The following is a 23,178-nucleotide window of genomic DNA, read 5'->3' as shown; positions in this document are numbered from 1 at the left end:
CGGCATGGATGTCCGTATTTTTCCCCAAAAAATATGCGGACAAGAAGTGACGACGCGAACGGGAGCGAGCAGGAAGCAGCGATATTCACTTCTACTGGAAACGTCAGCACTGAAGTCAACAATTACACTGGAGTAAACATTCATGCTAGGAGAGGTAGCTCCCTAGCTGCTGTACCGCTCCCAGTATGAATGTTTACTTCAGTGTTCAGGTTGACATCAGTGCTTCTGATCCAGTAGAAGTGAAGCTGTATGGTGCTATCTGCATGCCACAAGCCTTGTTGCCGGTCTTCTTGAATAAATGCTCGAGTTGCATAAATGGACACAGCACTACACTATTTTGTTTGTTTGTTATTTAGATTTTGGGATGAACTGACCCTTTTTAGTAAGAGGAAAATTACTTCTCCGCACTGTAGCAGTGGTCACGAAGCCATTGCTCTGCCTGAAGCAGATAAAATGTAGGTTGAAAAACTTTGCCCCCCTGAAAAAATGTAATGCCCCCCCCTAAATTTTTTTCTGCAGCTGGGTCTGCAATCAAGTGATAAATGACTAAAGCTATTAAAACTGCAAGAACAATTCTGGCGTATGACCACTTAGACAATTTTATTGGTAATGATAACATTAAAAATCATGTCATGTTGGCAAAAAGCAGACTAACCGTGAGAGGTCTGCACTCCCCAAGTTAAACAAACTTATTGGGAAGAAAAAAATAAGGCAAATTGTCATAATATAAAATTATATTTTAATATAATTATTATATCTTAATGTTCTGTTTTTTGTTGTTGGATTTGAATAGACTGTAAAAGGTAACAAAATTTATAAAAGGTAATACTAAGCTACTTAGATGTGCTGTATACTATTTTGTTATTGGTTTTAAACAAAAAACTCTCATCTAAAATAGTCTAATCCCATGGAAATTATTTTTCACAGACAACCCATAGCCCTATGGATGATTTATGCAGAATAACCACTGCCCCTCCTACAGACTCAGTTTCTAAGGTTAAAATTAGAAAAAAGCGTTCTGAAGGTTGAGATGTCTACCTAGACCATCACCCATACAAGGCTTAATAAAACAGATACAAGAATCCTTAGACCCTGCTTCCCTCTTCATACACTTGTTATATAGCTCGGCAAAGAAAGATTTCACTGCATCCAGTCAGTCAGTCATGTGGCCATCGATATTTCCTCTGCATCAGAGATCACTGAGCTCTAACTGTAAGATGTTCCACCTGCCTGTAAATCAATGCTCGAGCAAAGTGTTACAGGCAGCTATCTTTGGGGTGAAATGGATTTACTGTAGGAAAGAGTCAGCTTGGCAAACTAAAGAAAAGATGACTGGAGCTACAGTAGAGGGACACATTTGTGTTTGTGTATAATATGTATGTCTTGGACAACAGTGATGGGAGTTGGTGAAATGTCATTCAGGTGTCTGTTACATGTGAGGTGTGGTGGAAAAAGTTGCCTGGTCAGTGGTCAATGTTTCAACTCATGTCAAGTTTCTGCTCGTCTTCCACTCTAGGTTTACTTCATTTTTAGGTTTACTTGGTTTGGTGTAGGAACGGGTTGTGGGTTGTGTTGAAATGAGATTGTTATGTATGTGGGGTTACATAACAAAACTAGAATACTGTCCTGACTGTCCTGTGGAATGGCTTACCTTCAAACCTTAAAATTTTGAGCTCTTCCTACTTTCATTTTAAATCTTCAATAAAAAAATGGTTATCTAACTCATAAACCAAATCTATAGATCCATGAAGTACTAGGAATATTGTACTGTCTGTCTGCATGTCTGCTTGTCTGTCTGGCAACTTACCCTTGTTTAATTTGTTTTATTCATTTTATTCCCCTTTGTCCTCAGTGCCATAGTCCATTGTGCTTGTCCTCCATGTCATAGTCCATGTGTCGTTTTTCCCCTTCCAGGTAAAGGACCACAATAGAAACAAGCCTTTGGGCTTTATTGTGTTTTTTATCCTTTTGAACACTTCTTGTTAATTGTTGTTCAATAAAGTTTTCAATCAATCAATCAATCAATAAGTCCACGTTGACTTGCTCTCACACAGGAGACCAACACTGATCTCCTGGGGTCACTGCGTGAGTTTTAGTGACTAAATAAACTGTGACTGCAAGATACAGTATATGGACTGTTCTGCTCAAGTCCCACATTTTAATCAAACAGCGTGACAATTTAAGCTTTGTTCTTTTTAAATACTGCTGCTGCCAGAAACAAATGTCAAATGCAGTGCTTCTGCAAACACAGGTGTCATAACAGGTGTATGATTGCAGAATCACTTGTTCGGGTCGAGAGATTTTTAACAAACAAAAGAAGAGTTTCTAACATTTCTATTAGTTTAACAGTTTGGGTGACATCAAAGAGGTGAACATCATCATCTGGCTTTGCAAATTGTACCCATTTAAATGTTTTTTTATAGCATATAAAGCACAATACAAGACCGTTGCCAAGAGCACTGTACAATATTCATGGCAATGGTAAAAAATGAAAAGTAGCAGATACTGAACAGAAACTGGGACTGCAATGGTATTATCGCAATATCTATTGAAATTTGACAACAACAATAAAGCTATGAGTCACGTTTAAAAATGTAAAAATGACAATTCTTCATGTATGTGATTAGCAGATACGTGACAGAAACTGGGACTGCAATGATATTATTGCAATATCTATTGAAATTGAACAACAACAATAAAGGTATAAGTCACATTTAAAAATGTAAAAATCCTTCATGTATGAAGGAGGCTGAGAAACAGAGGTGGAAGATCAAAGAACAAAAGAAAGAAAGAAATGATAGCCCCAGTTATCAGTACGTAAATGGGAGAATAAAGCCATCTTGAAAATAGATGAAAGGACCGTGACCAGCCAAAAGAGCATGCTTACTGTAGCACGGCAGACCTGCATAAATGCAGCCTTTATCCTCCATCAGCTGCCTGCGCTCCGGCACATGAAACGGCTAATGCTGAGAGCTGTGAAGGAATCGCTGGAGAATCCCATGTCTCTGTGTGTATCCTCTGATCTCCCCTCTCCTCTCCTGTTATGTCATACTCCTCATTCATCCATTCCTGTCAACCCCAGCTGCTCTTGGCACAGATATAATCTACAGTCACTGTGAGATATATGGTTCAATAAATAAAACAAAATAAGAAAGTAGTTGTGCTTCATGTGACAGTAAATCACTGAAACCCTATACTTGCTATGTCCCTGTAGAACAATGTATGGTGATGACTCCAGGTTTCAATCCCTTTTTTTTCTGAAGGAACTCAAATGACAGGGAGGTCTGCAAAGGCCAAATGTTACTAATTACAAATTTGTTTAATTGTACATGTAACTGTATAATATCACTTCTTAAAGGGACAGTTCATCATGAAATTAAAACATGTTTTACATATTTGTGTACACAACACAACCTATATAGTTTCATGACTAAACTGATCATCACAACAAGGTATATAGATTATCTTGACTAAGTCAGGATTTCTGGAAAGATTTTTTCAAATGTATGTATTTTTTTGGTGCTTTGTGCATCACAATCTGAATGACATATAGTCCCATTACATTCGAGAAAAGGCAGACATCTTTACGGTCAATCGCTCCAGCACTCAGTAACTCACGCAAAAACAATCTGCAATATGAAAAATAAAACATACGTCTTTTTGATTTTGGGATGACCTGTCCCTACGGTGCTTTTCTGCAAATGTTGTTTTCATGCAGCAGTGATCTGTGCCTCCGGTTGTTGATATTTGATCCGTCTGGAGGCTGTCTGAACTTGAAACCGTATTGATCTGAAATCACATCAGTGATTAAGGTTTGAACTGTCAATAGCTTGGATAAAAGACAATAGCTGTCTTTGTAATAGTCTGTTTGTGTAGCAAACTAGGTTCCACTATGTCAACCTTGAACCAACTCCAATGTGCTGCCACTAAACATTAGATTTCACTGCCCTCAAACTAGAGGCCACAGTTTAATTCATAATTGTACAAATGCAACACAATTTAATAAACCTTAACCTAATATCTGCAACAGACCTTTACGTGTCAGTGCCTGCCAACAGACTGACTCGTCCATATGTCCAAAACAGTAGATACAAATCCTTGAATAACTCACACCTGGTATACATAAGTGTAAATAATAACGTATCCTAATGTTGCCTCGATGGAGAATGAAAACTCTGGATAACTTTGATACAAAAAAAGTTGATCATGATGGAAAAAGAGGAGCTGAAGCACTGCCAAGAGCATTGTTGGTGTCCTCTGTTGTGTTTATATGTCAGTAACCCCACCATCCAGACTTAAGCCCTCTCAACAGGGCTCAGCATCCAAATGTCACCTCAGCCTTTCACCAGACTTTAGTCCCCTCGGTTTATGTCTGTGTGGGAGTGTCTGTGTTTGCACTGTCAACAACAATTTGACTGTACTGTAAAGCCCTTTTCTCCCTGGACAAAAAAACCCACCAACACCCATGAACATATGGCTTTTGTCTTTTGTGGGAAAGGTAACACTTGGCAGGGATTCCTGGTAGAAATGGCCCTGCAGTAGTTTTTGGCTCCAGCTCTAATTGGCAATGATGGAAACATGACACCCAGGTGGACATGCTAACTTCTGTCCCTTTTCCGGTGCAATTCTATGTGACACGTGTGAAATAAGTCAAATGTGAAATATATTAGATGAAATCAACAGGGATTTAGGCAATTATAATGTATTCACATCCAAAACATACAATTAATCTCTCCTTAAAGCCACCAGACTCCAGTCAGAGAACAGTCTGACTGACCTTGCTGATCATCGTAAAACAGTTAGTTCAAACTCGACAGAAACCAGATAAAACTCAACAGTAACATTTTACTAACTCTGCTCCCGGTGTACATCTGTTGACATCGAACGCGACACACCGGGGTGAAAAACAGAAGGGGATACTCGTCTACTGGCAATGTGAAAGGAGTCAATCACCTACTGTAGTGGGTTTTCCCATGTTTGATAGATTATTTAAGCAACCTCCTAAAAATGCAGAAGCATTGGGGAATCTGGATCATAGTTTAAATAATCAGTTCACCCAAAATTACGTGTCAGAAAGAGAGATTTCTTTTCTCATCAGTGATATAGAGATATATGGATAAGACATATTCAACGACAGGCCCATGTGTTATATCAGCACTGCGGCAAGTATTATTTTTTATATGTCTGGGTATTACATCAAGCAATATGAGTCATAAATAGCACTCTCAAGGCAGTAAAAGCTTTAATCTTTATTGGCAAGGCTGTGCCGTTCCTCCACATCGTCCATCACTTATTGTTTTCTCTCTTTCTAGCCAGCTCACCTGTATAGACACATGACTGTTGTGAACACATTGTGAATGTATAGGATCACATATACGTAGAAAAAGGTCACAACAACACCGTTACAACGCGGCTGCTACCTCCTTTAATGTAAAATATTAATCATATTGTTCTCTAATGTTGCTGTAAATAGTTGCCCAGCAGGGATGTGCAGGGCAGAACTGGAGGTTTGAAGTGGAAATAAATAGAAGATGTGACCTCACAGCCCCGCAGATGGAACATGAACATGCTTCCTCTCTCGCACTCTCTCTCTCTCTCTCTGAATGATTTATTCACATCAAGAGAGTGGGTTTGTGCATACAGTAGGAGGGTCCAAACAAGGATGTGGGAGGAAGGCTGAAGTACTGCTTGACCTTGGCAACATATTTATGATTGGCCTCACACCAAGCATGCTGCATGCATATATAACATGCAAGTCTGGCTGTACGTGATAAACTCAACTTTTGAACTATGAACTACTTTCTTTGTGTGGATGTGAGCTCACACATATATCCGTGTGTCTGCACATTACGATCTCATTCATATCAGCTCTGCAGACGGGGCAAGATGAAGGCACCCCAAGTTAGAATTTAATTTTGCTTTTTGTGTTCCATTCTTGTCCATGTATTCCATCTAAATTCACCAGTATCATCTTTTCTTGTAAAACATCTGGAACCATCACCTTCTGTTCACTTATGGGCAGTAGCATTTTTTTTCTTCGCTGTATCCAACCACAAAAACTATTTGTGAAGTATTTGTTTTTCCTTTCTTTGGCGTAGATGAAATGTCACAGAATTTTAATCTAGTGAATCGTGTACATGGACATGAATTTCCCATTTTCATCATGTCACTGGACATGATAAAAAGCACGAAAACAATGCCAAAGCAAAGTCAATGGGGATCAATTTTCATGGTGGAGACACAATTAAACACATCCACCTGTCTATGCAGACTATGGCAGAGCTAGTGACATCAGAATGTGTGAACACCTCACCTTTTCTCTAAGGCTGAGCCCAGCCATCCTACATTAGAAGGTAATTTCAGCCACGTGTATCTGCGACCTCATTCCTTCGGTCAATATCCAAAGCTCTAACCATAGGAAAGTAGATGGACTGAGAGTGTTGCCTTCCGAATCAGCTCCTTCATCACCACCATGGTCCGTTACAACACCCACATCACTGGTGCCACCGCACCAAACCACCTGTCCATCTCACAACCCATTTTCCCTCACTCCAAGACCCCGAGATACTTGAACTCCCTCGCTTGAGGCAGCGACTCACTCCCAACCCGGAGGGAGCAGCCCCCCTGTTTCTGGCAGAGCACCATGGCCTCAGACTTGGAGGTACTGACCCTCATCCCAACTGATTCACACTTGCCCATGCAGGTCACGATCTCAAGGACCACATCCTCTGCAAAATGCAGGGAAAGAAAGAAATTCACAAACAAGATTGGTGACTAAGGGCGACCCTGATGGAGGCTAACACCCACTGGGAACATGTTTGACTTGTGAATATGGACACAGCACTCACTTTGGTTATAGACAGACTGGATGGCTCGTTGCAACAGCCCCGGTACCCCCTATGCCTGCAGTAAACCAACGGCCCGAGAAATACAGTCATATGCCTTCTCCAAGTCCACAAACACACAGGGCCCTAGTTTCGTAGACTAGGCGTAGTCAGTGCGCAGCGCACCTGCGACACGCCGACGGGGTGTGTCCGCCTGGACTTTACAAGTTTCGTGCACAGACCTGCAAAGGTAAAGAGGTCCACTGTTCCATGGCCAGGATGGAATCCGCATGGTTCCTGCCAGGGATATGGGCAAGCCTACTTCATAGTTATATATTGTGGCTCTGGAGAGTGTTCTCCAAGTGTGGGGAATCGATCTGGGTTTGCATTATCTCAGCTTGAGAGAGAAAACTGGGCCATGAAGTTGGAAAGACAAAGGCATTTATTTGATAGGAATGGTCTAATGAAAACAGGCTTGAGGGTGCATTATGGGAAATGTGTTTGACACAAAGAAAGGTCAAAATCGCAGAAGAGGCCATGATGTCCTACATTTTCATTTGAGTACTCCTTTAGGTGTGATCAGTTTCTCAGTGAGGTATTCAGATTGTATCTTAATAAAGGAAGACGTCTCTCTCTCCCTCTGTTTGTCTCTCTGCCCTCCCTACAACCAACCTCAGTGTGCTCCCATAGGACAGCCTCTAGCTCCCTCTAATGATATAATTATAGCCAATAAGCCAATGTGATGACTCAGGCTGATTAGCGGCATCAAAACAACGCTGGCCCCGAACATTACTAGACGGAGGAAGAGAAATAGGAAAACAGAGGAGAGGAAAACACGCACTGATAATGCACTTAAATACAATACGGGATTATATATGATATATTTATGTATGATTGGAAATGCAATATCTGTGTGGGCATCAGTAGCTTAAAGGCTACAGTGTCAAACTTGTGCAGACTGATCCCTGTTTGAATTCCTGGACAGACTTTAAAATCTTGACATGATCGTGAATGAGTAACACTGTGCCTTGCTGACTACTGTCAGAATGCCCTTGAGCAGGATGCAATGGCTGCAGTAGTGTCGCCCTGTAGCTAAGTAGATTGTGTTTGTATGCTGCCACTCCTGGCAGTGATTTTCTGAGCCTACGCACCAAGGAAGCAGCTGTAAAGAACTTTATCTTTTTTCTACTGAAGTGGCCATTCAAACCCATCCGCAGTAAAAATTTGTCTCAATCACTTCGATGTAAAACCTCAACACCTTGTGTCATCTTCGTGCTTTTCCAAGGTCTGAGCCCGGCTAAATAAAACGTGATTGATTGCCTATTAATGTATCTGAAGGCAACTATGATTTACTTGTTCGTAGCAAACAAGACAGCTTCCATTTTTCTCCACTAATGGCATCCGTCCGTGCCATAACTCTTCTTGTCTCCATGTATTCAGGCTCCATTACATGTGGCATCCATTTTGAAAGCGGCTGGTGTCGATTGGACTATTACTCGATGTTGTAGAGTGGATAAAACGAGCTGAGAGACTGTGCGGTAACTAAGAATAGCAGGTGTTGCTGGAGAATTGGAAATAGGTGTTTGCGTATTGTAAATGGGTGTTGAGTTGTTATTTTATTTCAATTTGGCTTATTTATCACAAAATTAATTACACTTATGCAGAAAGGAATCTGCAAGGCAGATGCAAAAAGCCCCAGAGAGCTGTAGCGCCGTAGCTGACTGTTTGATGATATGAAATGGCTGTTTGGGTGCTGTAAACAACGATGTTAGAAATTAAAAGTGGGCAAGTACAAATCTCAAAACTATTAATATAGTATTAAGTCTGTCTCTGTGAATATTAACTCTGGGACTGTAAACACTTCTGCACCCTCACAGATTTGTCTTCCTTCCTATTTTTCTCTTCCTCTACATCACACACACACCACATTGACAGATTTGTGATCTATGACTCTATCATGCAAATAGTGTGTTGTAATGTGGGGTCTTCCTCTGTTTTGTGTCCCTACAGAGAGCAAAGAGGTGTACAAGAGACAGGTGCTGTCAATCACATCTATCACCATGGCGATCAGTCTCCTGGGAACCCTGTGCGTAGCCCTCTACTGCCGCAACAAGTAAGAAATCAAACACACAAAAACATGTGTCGATACATATTTTGTACATTCAACTTCAACAAAAGCAGCTTATAAAAATCTCCATGATATAGTTGAACCATTGTTTCATTTTGGTGATGTGCTCACAAAGTTAATTATGAAGGGAAATGTGGTGACATTGCTGCAAACAAATCAGACAATCACATCAGAGTTAAATTGATTCCAGACAAACAGTAAAATATTTGTATTGAAATGTCTTACTACTGACAATTCAAGTGGGTTAGGGCAAACTTTTGGGTTTAAGTGAAGGTAAGAGGACACACAAATTGATATGCAAACAGACTTTGACACAGCAACACTTGGGCACACACGCACAAGAAGTTCACTGACAAGTTTTGACATTTTCACCAAACTCTTAGATGGATTCCATTTTTTACAGACATGGCCAAATTACATATATGGACTTTTCTCATGAATATGTTGGCAGGTAAATGAGCTGAAGTGACATCTAATTTCATGCCAACCATCAGTTTGCTTGCTTTCATTTGAGCTGAAAGTTGCTCCAATGATTTCCAAACTTTAAATATTACTCTGACGATTACATGTATGGTCAAATCTGCCATGAATCCTAAAGTAAGCATAACATGACAGAGCTTGGTAAAAAGCCCAGTTGAGTGTGGGCAGAAATAAATGCCTAAGGAGACATTTTGTTAATTTTGCGCCGATGGAACATGTTGAGGGATCAAACATCTTGAAGGAAATCCCAGACCGGGTATTTTGCAACAATTTGTAAATCTCATTATGTGCACACACATATTCATAGCCCATTATAACCCCAAAGGTCAATTCAAGTCACTCCTGCTATCTCTCTTACTCACTCTCTCTCCTTTCTGTGCTTCTCTCCTTATGTGCACATATTTGCAGTGCATGCCCTGCATGTGCACATATGTGAGTGGTCTACATCCATAACTGGCTGCAAGAAACTTTGCATAGCTACATTCTCAGCAGGATGGGTCAAACATCCGGTATGTAACTGCAGTCTCATTCAGGGTGCGTGGATCATGGCTGTGATAGATGGCACTGTAATTCCATAGGCTTCCCTCCATAATATAATGATGTGAGTGAGTGAGCAGGCTGACAACAAGATAATCGGATAAAGGCATGATAGACAGGCACTTTCAATGAATCCGTAATTGAGTCAGGAAACTAGCTTGTTCAGTGGAGAGGATATATACAGATTGGAAGGAAGTGTTCATGCAAATCGGAGTGCCCCGATAAACTCAAAGGTTTTCTCACACTGTGATAAAAAGAGCCACGCAAAAAAATACAGTTAAAGTGAAACACAAATGATTCTTCAACTCATGCTGTTGAAAAGTCACCCTGTAATCCTTGGACAGATGGTCCAAACAAATAGGGGGCGGCATTTTACTTCCATATAATAAAAACATACAGTCTTCGATTATTTATATATATTTTAAAAAACGGCAACTACTCAGCTGGTGGAAACAACGCTGCTATCTTATATTATCAATATCACGTATGGTGTTGGTCTGGAGTTTACATTAAACATCTTTGTGGTTACTTTGCCACTAATGGGGGGCTGTATGGTAAGTTTGGATAGTTTTATTGACTTAGACACAATTAAGGAACTTATGTTTTTCACTTCGTCCTCCCCACCAACGGGGGACTACTTCGTCGGGAGGGGAGCGTGCGGCGCCTCGGTTGGCAGCTGTGGCAGCTCAGATCTGGCCGATGAAAACCCCAGCACCGGGAGTTACAGCGGGCTTGTGGGTTGATGTCCAACCTGTGTATTGGCAGTGACAGAAAGTTTGCAGATAGAGCGGGGAGCAGTATGGGGTTAGTTCTGGCTAAATTCAAGCTAAAACTCAACTCAACTCAAATACATCTCCGAGTTGCCTAGAGGTGATAAAATCTCTCCATCTCCTGCGTCGTCCCCCCTATGTCCATAGGGCTGCTCATTATAAGTTTGTTTACTTTCATGAAACTTTGTTTGTCCCAGCTGTTCGGTGCCATGCCTCTCGCCAGCGACGTCATCGATCCAAACCACCCCCCTCTCATGCAAATCTGCTACCCTTGGTCTGTGTTGACAATACGGTCACTCCTGACACTGCACTAACCAGGCCAACATCATGCATGCTGCTTAACATTCGCTCATTAAATAACAAAGCCTTTCTCATCCATGATCACATCTTGGATAAATCACTTGATTTTTTATGTCTTACTGAAACATGGCAAAATCAACAAGAGTTTATTATTCTCAACCAAGCCACCCCACCAGGTTATAGCTATATCCAGAAGCCTTGCAGCCTTGGCCGTGGTGGCGGGCTTGCTGATATCCATCGGTCTGACATTCTGGTAAAAGACATCCCAGTGAATACCACCTCCTTTGAGTGTATTCACTTCATGTTGGGTGGGTCCTCACAGCTACGGGTTGTGCTAATCTACCGCCCCCCCAAAGCCTCTGCCTGCTTCATATCTGAGCTCACTGAACTGCTTGCCACTGTTTGCCCAAAATCCCTGTCTACTATCCTTCTGGGTGATTTTAACATTCATGTGGATTCCAGTAGCTGCTCTCTTGCTACTGATTTGCTCTCACTGCTGGACTGCTTTAATTTCACACAACATGTACAAGGCCCCACACATGACAAAGGGCACACACTGGACCTGGTGTGCTGTGCTGGCATAACCCCCTCCCACCTCCAGTGCACTGACCTGGCTGTCTCTGACCACCTTGCCATTCTTTTCTCGGTCCCTGTGCCTCTCCCTAAGAAGTGCACTAAGCGGCCCATTACACTCAGGAACATCAAACGGGTGTGTACTTCAACGCTATCTGACACCATAGTGACCCACCTCGCCACCCCCCACCTCCATGAAACAGTTGATGGCATGGTGGAACACTACAACCGTGCCCTCTCTCTCAGCCTGGACTTTGTAGCACCTCTCATCACGCGTTACGTGTCCTTCTCTCGGCCTGCCCCCTGGTTCACCCCTGAGCTCCGCAGGATGAAAACCTCAGGACGCAGGCTCGAGAGACGATATAGAAGATATCACTGTCCATCGTGAAGCATTCAAAGAATATGTAACAAGCTACAATGATGCCCTTGCTCAGGCGAAAACAAAGTACTACTCCACGCTCATCAATAACCAACAAAAACACCCCAAATTGCTCTTCTCCACCATCAACCGTCTTCTCAACCCTCCTGATGCTGCTAAACCCTCAGATGCTGCTGACCTCTGCTCAAGGTTCCTGGATTTCTTCAAACAAAAAGTGGACAACATCCACCAGCAACTCCAGTCTCCTGGGCCCTCCCTTTGCCCCTCACTGCCCCAACAAGATCCCCACCACGCTGCTGACCACTCTCACCAGTGCTGCCTATCCACCTTCTCTCCACTGGATGCTGACCAAGTTAAAAAACTGGTCACCTCAGCCAAGTCGTCAACCAGCAAAATGGACCCAATGCCCACCACCCTGGTAAAGGCCTGTCTTCCCATCCTCTGCCACCCAATGGTTAACATCATAAACGCATCTCTGGCCTCTGGTGTGGTACCATCCAGCTTAAAAATGGCAGCGGTCATTCCCACTCTCAAAAAGCCAGGTTCAGACCCGGATGACCCCAACAACTACCGTCCAATCTCCAACCTCCCTTTCCTCAGCAAAATCATGGAAAGAGCAGTGGCTGCCCAGCTACAACACCACATGTCCCACCATGAGCTCTTCGAACCCCTCCAATCTGGTTTCAGAACCCACCACAGCACTGAGACCGCCCTTATCAAAATCACAAATGACCTCCTGCTTGCTGCCGACAATGGCCTCATCTCCATCCTCATCCTCCTTGAGCTCTCTGCAGCTTTTGATACAGTCTCTCATATCATCCTCCTCCACCGTCTCTCTGAGCTCATCGGCCTCAGTGGGTCAGCACTGTCCTGGTTCCGGTCCTACCTCACAGACCGGAAAAAATTCATCACCCTAAATGGCTCCAACTCCCATACAGCATCTGTCAACTATGGTGTGCCCCAGGGCTCAGTACTTGGTCCACTGTTATTCACCATCTACATGCTACCTCTAGGCCATATCATCCGTAAACATGGCCTCAACTTCCACTGCTATGCCGATGATACTCAACTCTACTTTAGCACAAACCCCTCCTCCCAGCTCCCACCCACACAACTTGTCAACTGCCTGCAGGAACTCAAATCATGGATGACCACAAACCTACTCAAACTTAACAGTAATAAGACAGAGCTCATGGTGGTGGGCCCTGCACCACTGCTCAAAAAGGTTGGAGACCTGGCCCTGGTTGTGGATGGCTGCTGCATTTCCCCCTCTCCTGAGGTGCGCAACCTGGGCGTCGTCCTGGACTCCACTCTCTCCTTCCGGTCTCACATCAGCAACACCACCAAGTCTGCCTTCTATCACCTCAGAAACATAACATTGAGTGAAGAACGTTAATATTTAACTATTCAGCAAAAAAAAATCAAGTCCAACGCCAATGATTTCCAAATTCTGGTTTGTGCTATAACTGCCTGTTACATACAGTAGATCGTAGTTATGGCAAATAGATGATGGGAGGGGCATGGCTTTGTCAAGGTTACAGAACCCATTATGCTTACAATTCTGAAAAACATGAACATTAGCTGGTTGTCTGTGATGGGAGGTGAGTGTCAGTCTCCAGCTGTTGGGCATTGATTCCCCGACCTTCACACTCTCCCAGTCTGCCTCGGTAAATAAAGAAAGAAAGAATGGTTGTGCCGCTTCTTTAATCATAATATTAAAGAATTCTCTTTTGAAGACATAACAGGGCATGCCCGTGTCATATTTAAGGTTAAGACGCAAACTCTTGCGTTGTATCTCACTCCTCTCATTTCCCATGTTTTCCCTTTCATGGCACTATCTGATAAAGGATTTTAATCCCCACCAAATATAATTAAAAGGCATAAAAGTATGATAAGAAGCATAATTAACTCTAATTAAAAAGGGATAACACAGGTAGGTGCTGCGTATTTTGTGAGCTGCGTGGCCTTTGGACTCTATGATTAGTATGGTTGGACCCATTCATAACAATACGAGTCCCTCTAATCAGAGCCTGAGTGGTAGCTACAGGAGATAAGGTTGCTTACAGCTACTGACACCATTCAAAGTCGCATACCTTGGGTCACTAGTGTCATAATAAGAGCATGTAATGCACACTGGTCAGAAACACGATCCAGACAAGCATCTTATGGATGAATGGGGAAATCACGTTACAACATCTAAGTCTGCTTCTATGCAAGATTAGGTTGAAACTAATTAGTTGTCCAGTCAATGACTTCAGTTCTTCTGTGTCTTTCCAATAAATATGTCAACGCATTGTCAACCACGTTGATAGAAACACATTTGAGGGGTGAATGAGTCCATACTTCACAGTATTTAGGAAATGGAGTCAATAAAAAACTGGATTTTGGTATAACTGCTTAAGGAGGAAAGAAGAAGAGGTATAGATAGAAAGCTTCTTTGTTTGGTCAATAGCTCACTTTCTTCTTCTCCTCTGCCCCCAAGGGCACGGGACTGGTAAAAAGCAATTCTCCTTGGCCTCTGACTCATTTTTTAAAAGTATGTCGGTGTCTGAAAATTGGGTGAAAATCCTGTAGATGCTCTGTAGTGTCATTTGTAAGAATAGCACAGGATATTATTACTTGGAAAGGAAAGTACAAGAGGTTGAAGGCACATAAATGTACACTTTGGACTTAGGTGTGTGTGCTTGCTTTTTAACACACAAAAGAAAACGCTTCATGCAGGGCTGATACTGCCACTGGACACAGGAATTTTCACAAAGCACTTGAATAATAGCTTGACTTCTGCACATAATAAAATGTAGTGAGTTTAACTGCACACCAGCTGGTAGCATAGACAACACTGTCTGCAATGCTTGTAATTCATTATCTATGTTGAAATTAACCACTGGTCGTCAGGTCGATTTTGATTGTTTTTTTATCATAGAAAAGGGTCACGTGATGAATCAGGGAATAGACTGATAAGACCAAATCAAAAAGTAAACATGGATGTCTGCATCATTGTTTCTGCATGTCCAAACTAAAGCGCAACCCCTGGAGTTTTCCAAAGCTCACATTAAGTCCTTCCCTTCTAAGACAAATGTACTGCCCTAATGCTGTTTTGAATGAATAATTAAACCTATATTAATGTGACGCTAAAGACCGATGTATGTGAGTGATTGCAACCGAGGAGGGTACTTGGATTTAGTGTACTTGGACCAGCCGATGATTTATCCTTACGCCCTGGCCACACTTCCTGGACACTGAGTCGAGTCCACACAGACAGTGTTGCTGCTGCTGCTGCTGCTGCCAGACCTTCTTCCTATATCATGTTCACCGTTCCAGATGGCCAGAATGTTTCATTTCATTTCACTAATGTAATTCATATTTATTTTAGACAGAAGGTTGAGAACCATCTCCTCATTTGTAAATAATAAAAACAATCTACAATAGGCTACTCTACTAAGTTATAGAGCCGTGTATAAACACTGTCCTGCAAATATTTCAGAATTTAACGCTTGTGTCAACAATCAAGTGTTTCTGTCCCCAGAAAGACACTAGAGGGATTTTTTAACCGAAAAAGGAAGTGTTGAGGTGAAAATAAATACTTTATTCATGTGATTCATGTCATATTCTGTGATATTTCTACAGATATAGACATCAAATCAAATCAAATCAGACTTTATTTATATGGCACTTTTCATACATATAGTAGCACAAAGTGCCTCACAAAAAATAAAAGCGAACAAAACAAAAACAAAACAAGATGTGAGCAACAAAGAACACCACGAAACCAAAACCTCCCACCCCCACAAATATATAGACAGAGATACACAGAGACATACACACCCACACACATAAACATACACACACAAATACACACCCACACACATAAACATACACACACAAATACACACCCACACACAAACACTAACTGTTGCTGAGGAGACATGGCTGGGCATCGAGATCTGAGGTGAGGAAGAAGCTACCTTTGGGGGCCGTACACACCGAGAGGAATCATGGTCCATGCCTGCAGGGGGCGCCGCCACAGGGACCACCCCAGCCCAGGCAGACAGGAGGCTCCACACCACGGTGTAGAGCTCTCCAACCACCCGGGCCATGGCCGTCCACAGGACAGCACCCCCAACGTTGGACCAGAAACAACTCCCGGTGTGGTAGGCCCCCAGGAGGAAACACTGGAAAATCGAGGGGCTAAAACAGTAAAATAAGGTAAAAGGTAGAAGCTAAAATCTGAGGGAATAAAACAATAAAACAACAAAAACAGTAAAATTCATAAAGATGTATAAAATAAAGTAAAATAGACCCAATAAATAAAACAATAAAAATAAATAAAATATATAAAACAGTAAAGCAGGATAAGCTAAAATAGATAATATAAAATAGAATAATAATAAAAAAATGTAAGAAGCATAAAAGGAATTAAACTAGTCAGTTAAAAGCTTGATTAAAAAGGTGGGTCTTGAGCCTCTTTTTAAAAACATCAACATTCTCTGCGGCCCTGAGGTTCTCCGGCAGGCTGTTCCACAATCGGGGGCCATGGTAACTGAATGCCGCCTCCCCGTGTGTTTTGGTTCATCAAATCTCTAGAAGTGATGCAGCTGACACACCTGAGCTGCCTTTCATGTGTACAGTTTAGCTAATCAAACCTACAACGCCACTTGATGATTCCATAATTATGATATTATTTATGCAGTCCCACAGTAACTGAGCTGACAGTGGTCAAAGCTCTCCTAAAAGCAATTCCATGTGAGCATCATGTTTTTTTTCCCCTTTCTCTTTAGGAGGCGCAGAGAGAAGCTCCAGGCCCATCTGAAGGAGAGTCGCAGTTTGAAAAACTACACTGCCAATTCCCACAATGCTCTGGATGCCAAGATGAAGGCCCCGAACACCAACCTGCAAATGCACGAGGTGACTGCTGCTTTTCATTTTTCCCATCTTCATTTTCTTTCATAGTGCCGCTCCCCTATAGTGAGCCCACACGTTTCAGCCCTGTCTTACAAAAATCATGTTTCCAAACAACAAAACTGCATTGTGAAATGTTTTTTCATGGATGTCCTTTGTAGCTTCTGCTGACTTTTAACAAATCATTTAAAATGAGTCCACGGAAGTATACGTGGGGAGGAAGTCGGGGTGATGGATGGGTCAAAAAGCACTAGGATTTCAGCCAGGAGATTGCTGTTAGTGTCCTGTGTGAACCAAGGAGGACTTTTGTTGCTTTAAATAAATTAAGCAGTTTTATGGGCATTTTTTGTTGTTTTTATTGTTTTTTTAGTCTTTCTGACACACCCATTCGCTGCATTACGTGCAGATAAACTGCGTAGAATAAAGAGGGATAAAGTCCAAGCACGGACTTTATGGACGGGTTAAATAAGCACAGGACTTTGAGACCGCTGTTTTTGTCCCGTACACTAAAAGTAAGCCTTGACATTTTGTCACGTCAATCATTTTTAACTTTAATTTGAAAGTGTTTTTGTTACTTAAACATAACTTCCTGTGAAGAAGGGGAGTTTATTTTGAAAAGACACTATGCATGTAGCAAGCGTATGTTAACAGTGTGAACATGTTGTCCATGTACACACACCTAGAAAATGCATTAATGTGTGCAAGTCTGGGTTCTACCATTCCATTTCTTTAAAAACAGACAGCATAATTTCAATGGCATGAACTTGAACATATCGTGGTTAAGAATCCATCCATCCATCCATCGTCTACTGCTTATCCTGTATTTAGGGTCGTGGTGGGGGGGCTGGAGCCGATCCCAGCTGACATTGGGCGAAGGCAGGGTTCACCCTGGACAGGTCGCCATTCTATCACAGGGCCGACATGTAGAGACAGACAACCATTCACGCTCACATTTACACCTAAGGGCAATTTAGAGTCATCAATGAACCTATCCCCATCCTGCATGTCTTTGGACTGTCAGTTGGGCATACAGTACACAGAGTATTCATCTTTATTTTTTAGCTGCTTATGAATCAACTTGTATTGCTGTCTCCACCTGACCACTTGCATCAGACTCACAGGTCTTTGAGTGAGCAAGCGTTCAGTGGTTTGGGAGCACGGTGCTGGCTAGTGATGTCATTCATCATCTTCCCTGCACTCTCTGTCACCGCATCTCTCCCAGAAGTGCGTTTGGAAACTGCTGGCATGGAAAACATTACATTCATTTGAATGTCAATCAAATCCACATCTTCCATTGCCTTGGGGGCGTGTATGTATGCGTCTGTGCACCACTGAGCATAAATTTGCTGTTTTTACAAACAAACACGGTAAGTAACCTATGTAATCAACACAGGTTTGACATGAAGCTATTGGATAAATTGTATGTTTCCTCCAAGGGCATGATTAAAATTTACAATGAAGCAAAGCACATGTGCTGTTCACATCAGGGACTCTCAATCCATCATAAACACATTAACATACACAAGGTGGATGGATCACTGTGTGAGAGAAGCACATTTGTACCTGTACGTGAGACCCAGTTTGCATGAAGTTGAGATAATCACAATTCACACTGGCAGTTCATGATACAGCTGACAAATCAGTCCTTGACCGATTTTCTCCTGGAATATGCATTTGTTTTTGACGTATCACAAATACATTAAATCAGCATCGGGTCAAACACGCGACTTTCATCCAGGAGACCAGTGTTAGTTTCCTATGTCAAACCAAAAGCAAGATAGTTATTTTAACAAAAAAGTTGATCTTTTACTAAGCTGAGTTTTGTTGCCTAAACCGTACATTAATTGAAAATAGTTTCCAAATAGCAAATAACACTACGTGCATGTATAAATGATGATATGAAATGCATTTTTGGTTGAGACATTTTGAGTTTCAATGTGTCAGCGGTTTACAGAAACATGCAATGCCAACATTTTATTCTGGCAACTGGGTTGACTGACATGCTGACATGAGTCTGTGTGTGTTTGTCATCATGTGGTCTGGGAGACTTGTACTGTCTTGGGAACTTCCACAGAGGTGGTTTTAATACTTTACCCGTTGTTTATAAATGTATGTCTGCCTGTCAGTGGAAAAATGTTGTCACCACAATGTCGTTGCAACTCTGCAAAATGATGCAAGATCAGTGTGGTCTGAGCAGGTGGGTGGAAGGGGTCACTTTGACCCTCGGGACCGATTACACATCACAAAACTTTTGTGTTCCATTGAAATCCAAATGAAAAAAACAATTGGTATGAAGGGTAGGCACGCCCCTGTTCTGATTTGGCCTTGCAATATTCTTTGATAATAATTATATCATATATCTTCACACAGGCTAATGTATCAGGATGGTCAATAAGTGCAGGCACTAAATAAACTGTATAAAATCATTCAATGCCAAACTTAAATCAACAGGTCAAAGTAAAAGTGTCTGAATGGAGCAGGACTGCAAAGGCCCTGTCGACTTCAATCTTAGACTCATGGACTTTAAAACATAACGGCGTTCTTGCCTGAGGATCTTGAGCTTCAGTTCACAAAGGGTTCAGATAAGATATAGCTAGGAGACAGAGCTAACCAAAGCTTGAAAGTAATCTGTAAAATCTGCAGCTTGTGGAGATGGTGTGTCAGGTGTGCCACCTCACATTACCCTCAAGCTGAGTGCTCTGCCAAGGACAAACAAACCGGCTTCCCAGACTCATGTAAAGATCAAGGGAATCGCAGCAGTCCAAACTTCTACAGACATTTAAATTCTATGTTGTGCAGCCATTAAAATGTACAAGAAAATTGATTAATGTATAATAATTAACCTGGCAAATGATTCGCAATAGGAAAACAGATCAATTATTGATAAGGAGGATCTATTTTATGTTCTTCTTATTCATTATTATATCCCTCCATTTGCTGACACTCAGATACTAAATGTGCAGACTTTTAACTTGAAACTGTTCAAATGGTCAAATGGTTTTAGAACATTATTGCTGTGAGTATTCAATTCAATATCTCTCTTTTGTTCTACTTTTTCGTATTATGGACGTCAAGAAATGTACAAACCTGCTGCTCTTTAAACGGCATCCTTTCAGCTAGGAGCTCCTCTCAAACTTTAAATGGGTCACTGCACTTTATCACTTCACTCCAGCTTTGCAATATCTTTGTCGTACTTTCTGAGAAATTGGTTTTGTGCCTCCTTTAGAGTTCTAGAGACTTTATAATGGATGTGAATTTAGCCAGCTAGAGTCTCTCCTTTCAAGCCTCTTTAAACTCATAAAGTAACATACGACCCTTGATAGATTAAAGTTCACTATAAGTCTCCACCACATTTAACTGAGATCCTCATATTTGCTATAGCGTCAGTTCCCTTTATTTAAATATAATTTAAAATGTTTTATAAAATATTCAGCCAACTCTTTTAGTTTTACTCCTTTTGTTTTATTAAGATGACAAATCATGATATTTTTCAAGTGTTCGCCACTACCGCACATTTGTCTGTTTGGCTGATTACAATTCTCCTCACGCCGTGTGAAGGTGTTACTCCCGCGAGTTTGACCGCAGGATCAGTTGTGTTTATTTGTGGGATCATTTGTGTTTATTCGCATCACTCACGCTAGACGTGCCGGAGAGGAGGGGGAGCGTACCTCGATGTAGACAGGACAAGGTTTCATCAATCATGGCTGAAAGAAACACTAATGCTGCTTCGTACAAGGTGTGGAAGTCCCAGATACTCCGGGTAATCAAACGCCGTCCTGTCGAGTTCATAACATCACCCAGAGGTGCTTGATTAATTTCACCAAGCAGTATTCACTGTGAAGAGCAAGCCACATGTTGGCTGGTTTACTACAGCAGTGTGATTCAATTGCAATAAACAGATAAAAATGATGCCGAAGTAACTTCATAATCAAACCATTTGTAAAAAGTTGTAATAATTTTGAAGATGCTGTTTTTTATAGGAGACTAGGCTGTATGGCCTGCTCACACCAGAACCAGCAGTATAATGTCAATTATGATGTTGTTGTTTTGCATATTGATGATGATCCCTTCTGCCAAGAAAATGAACAGTAGAATTTAAAAGAAAGTGTTAATAAACTGCTGAAAACTAAAACATAATAGTGAAAACTATTTAAAGTAGTCCTTTGGCTTTTATTTAGCTAATAGCTCTATTAGCACTGACTCATAAATAACTGATTATTGTTTACTGACTATAGAATGTATGACTGAGAAAAACAACGCTGATCTTTAATGTATTAATGTTGCTTTTTAATCTCATTTATATTTATTTAATTTCTACGAGTGCTTCAAGGAACTTACCCAAATTTTGGAACACAGTGTTAATGGAGAATGCACTCATACAAATGTGTCGTAAAAAGCAGGCTGTCACTGTATGCTGAATTTATTTCACTCTACATTTCTGTTGCCCACGATTTTTCTAATCTAGCTTTAACATGGATTTTGATCTGAGCAAATGTACATGTAGATAAACATCTGTTTAATCGGGCAGGTCATGACAATGGCGGCAGGACTATCCAGTGGCCTGTTACAAATACAAATAAGCTCTTTTGATTAGCACCACAGGGCCCTTTTGTTGGAAGACTTTGATTAAGCATTGAACTGAAGAGCAGCTCCAACTGAACCGATGCTTCTCTATCAATCAGGTTTTACCACCCTTTCATCTATTCCACAGGTATTTCCACAGAGTCAGTCTGTCATTGCCACATAATTGAAACTGCTGCCTCTATCATGAACAAGGTTATCCTGAGTCAGTTTTGCTAATCTGAGAGTGCAGTGTGTTTGTGCACGTGTGTGTGTGTGTGTGTGTGTGTGTGTGTGTGTGTGTGTGTGTGTGTGTGTGTGTGTGTGTGTGTGTGTGTGTGTGTGTGTGTGTGTGTGTGTGTGTGTGTGTGTGTGTGTGTGTGTTTTAATGCTGTAAAGCTATTATTGATGGCAGCATCTCTGCACAAATCATAAAAATCATCCCCCTGGTTCCCTCCCGATGGTCTGTCAGTGTTAAAAAACATCAGTGCCAGAGGCAAACGGTGCTTACCAGTGTCTATCTCGGAGATTAAAACCTCCATTACAGTACACACACACACAGGCATATGTGCATTAGTATATGTCATGACATGCTCCCTTTACATCACAAATGTCCAAATTCGGCTTGAAGTTGCTGTCAAAGTAATGACTTTTGCCCGTTGTATCCGCGTGTGTTTATGGAGCTGGAGAGCAGAGATTCTTTGCCTGCAGCTATGTGAGAAAACATTACATTTATATTGATGACCTCTATAAACACTCAGTATTGCTGTATGACACATGCAAGCGATTTCCGTTTTTTGTCAAGCAGCAAAGCCTAGATGTTTTTTTTTTCAAACTAAAACAAAAGGGATGTTGAGAAACATGGTCCACGTTAACAAAGTGGAGGGAAGTTTCACAGTTTGAGCGAGTTGTTTATTAGTCTAGAACGAATAAATAACTTAAACAGAAGACTTCTGCCTGTAACTGTAAAATTAGTCATTGAACTCAAGGATTTATTGAGTTAAGACTAGCAGGGCCAATTATACGGCTAACCATTTCTTCTTAAACATGAATAAATTAACATGTGAGCTTTAACAGATAATTATCACACGCTTCATTGGGTCGCTTGCATAATGTCACACTTAAAACTTCATACGGAGGAGAAATTAACAACTGTTCGCTGAAAGCTTCTGTATCAATTAGCAGCTTGGATCGTGGGGTCGGAACACCAGAGAGTGAGCAGAGATTAGAGAGATTTTACGCAATTAGAACGCTGACAGATGCAACAGGGTGGTGGCGTTGGATTGGACCGTTAACCACCACAAATAGTGTATTTGTGTTCTTTGTATTTTTGGTCAACTTACAATATTAACCAATGCACCGTTAAGGGTCAGTCCAGCAATTTTGTTTCATACTTCCAAAAATGTGGGCGAATGACAACATAGACATCTCCTCAATTATATTGGCCTTCATGTGCAAACTCATTGTGTCTCTTGAAATATGGTGCTTCAAGCTTTGACTCTCTATGTACCACTTCAGTATACGTTTTGGATGTGTCAAAGACGGCATGTCAGTCTTTTCAAAATAAATGTCAACACACAAAATTAACGGTATAAGTTAAATACTTACGTTATGCAACACAATTAAGGTAAAATAAGAAATGTTGACTTGGTTTCACGTAGGACACAAACAGAGGTCTACTAAGTGAAAGTCCTGGATTTGTTTGCCCCATCCAATATGAACAGACTT

At 41.4% G+C, this 23,178-nt stretch overlaps 1 protein-coding gene across 1 annotated transcript in view; it reads left to right on the top strand.

The window, feature by feature from the left end:
• Positions 1–23,178, top strand: part of nrg3a (neuregulin 3a) — a 366,859-nt gene that overhangs the window by 328,823 nt on the left and 14,858 nt on the right. Inside the window, exons 5-6 of the mRNA XM_084020530.1 lie at positions 8,835–8,937; positions 16,770–16,896. Of these exons, the coding sequence (XP_083876656.1) occupies positions 8,835–8,937; positions 16,770–16,896 (230 nt within the window). The remainder of the gene's footprint in view (positions 1–8,834; positions 8,938–16,769; positions 16,897–23,178) is intronic.

The sequence above is a fragment of the Eutrigla gurnardus genome (genome assembly GCF_963514095.1).
Source record: "Eutrigla gurnardus genome assembly, chromosome: 11".
Classification (NCBI taxonomy): Eukaryota; Metazoa; Chordata; class Actinopteri; order Perciformes; family Triglidae; genus Eutrigla; species Eutrigla gurnardus.
The sequence above is the reverse complement of the archived record's forward strand: the minus strand, read 5'-3'. Positions and strand labels throughout refer to the sequence as shown.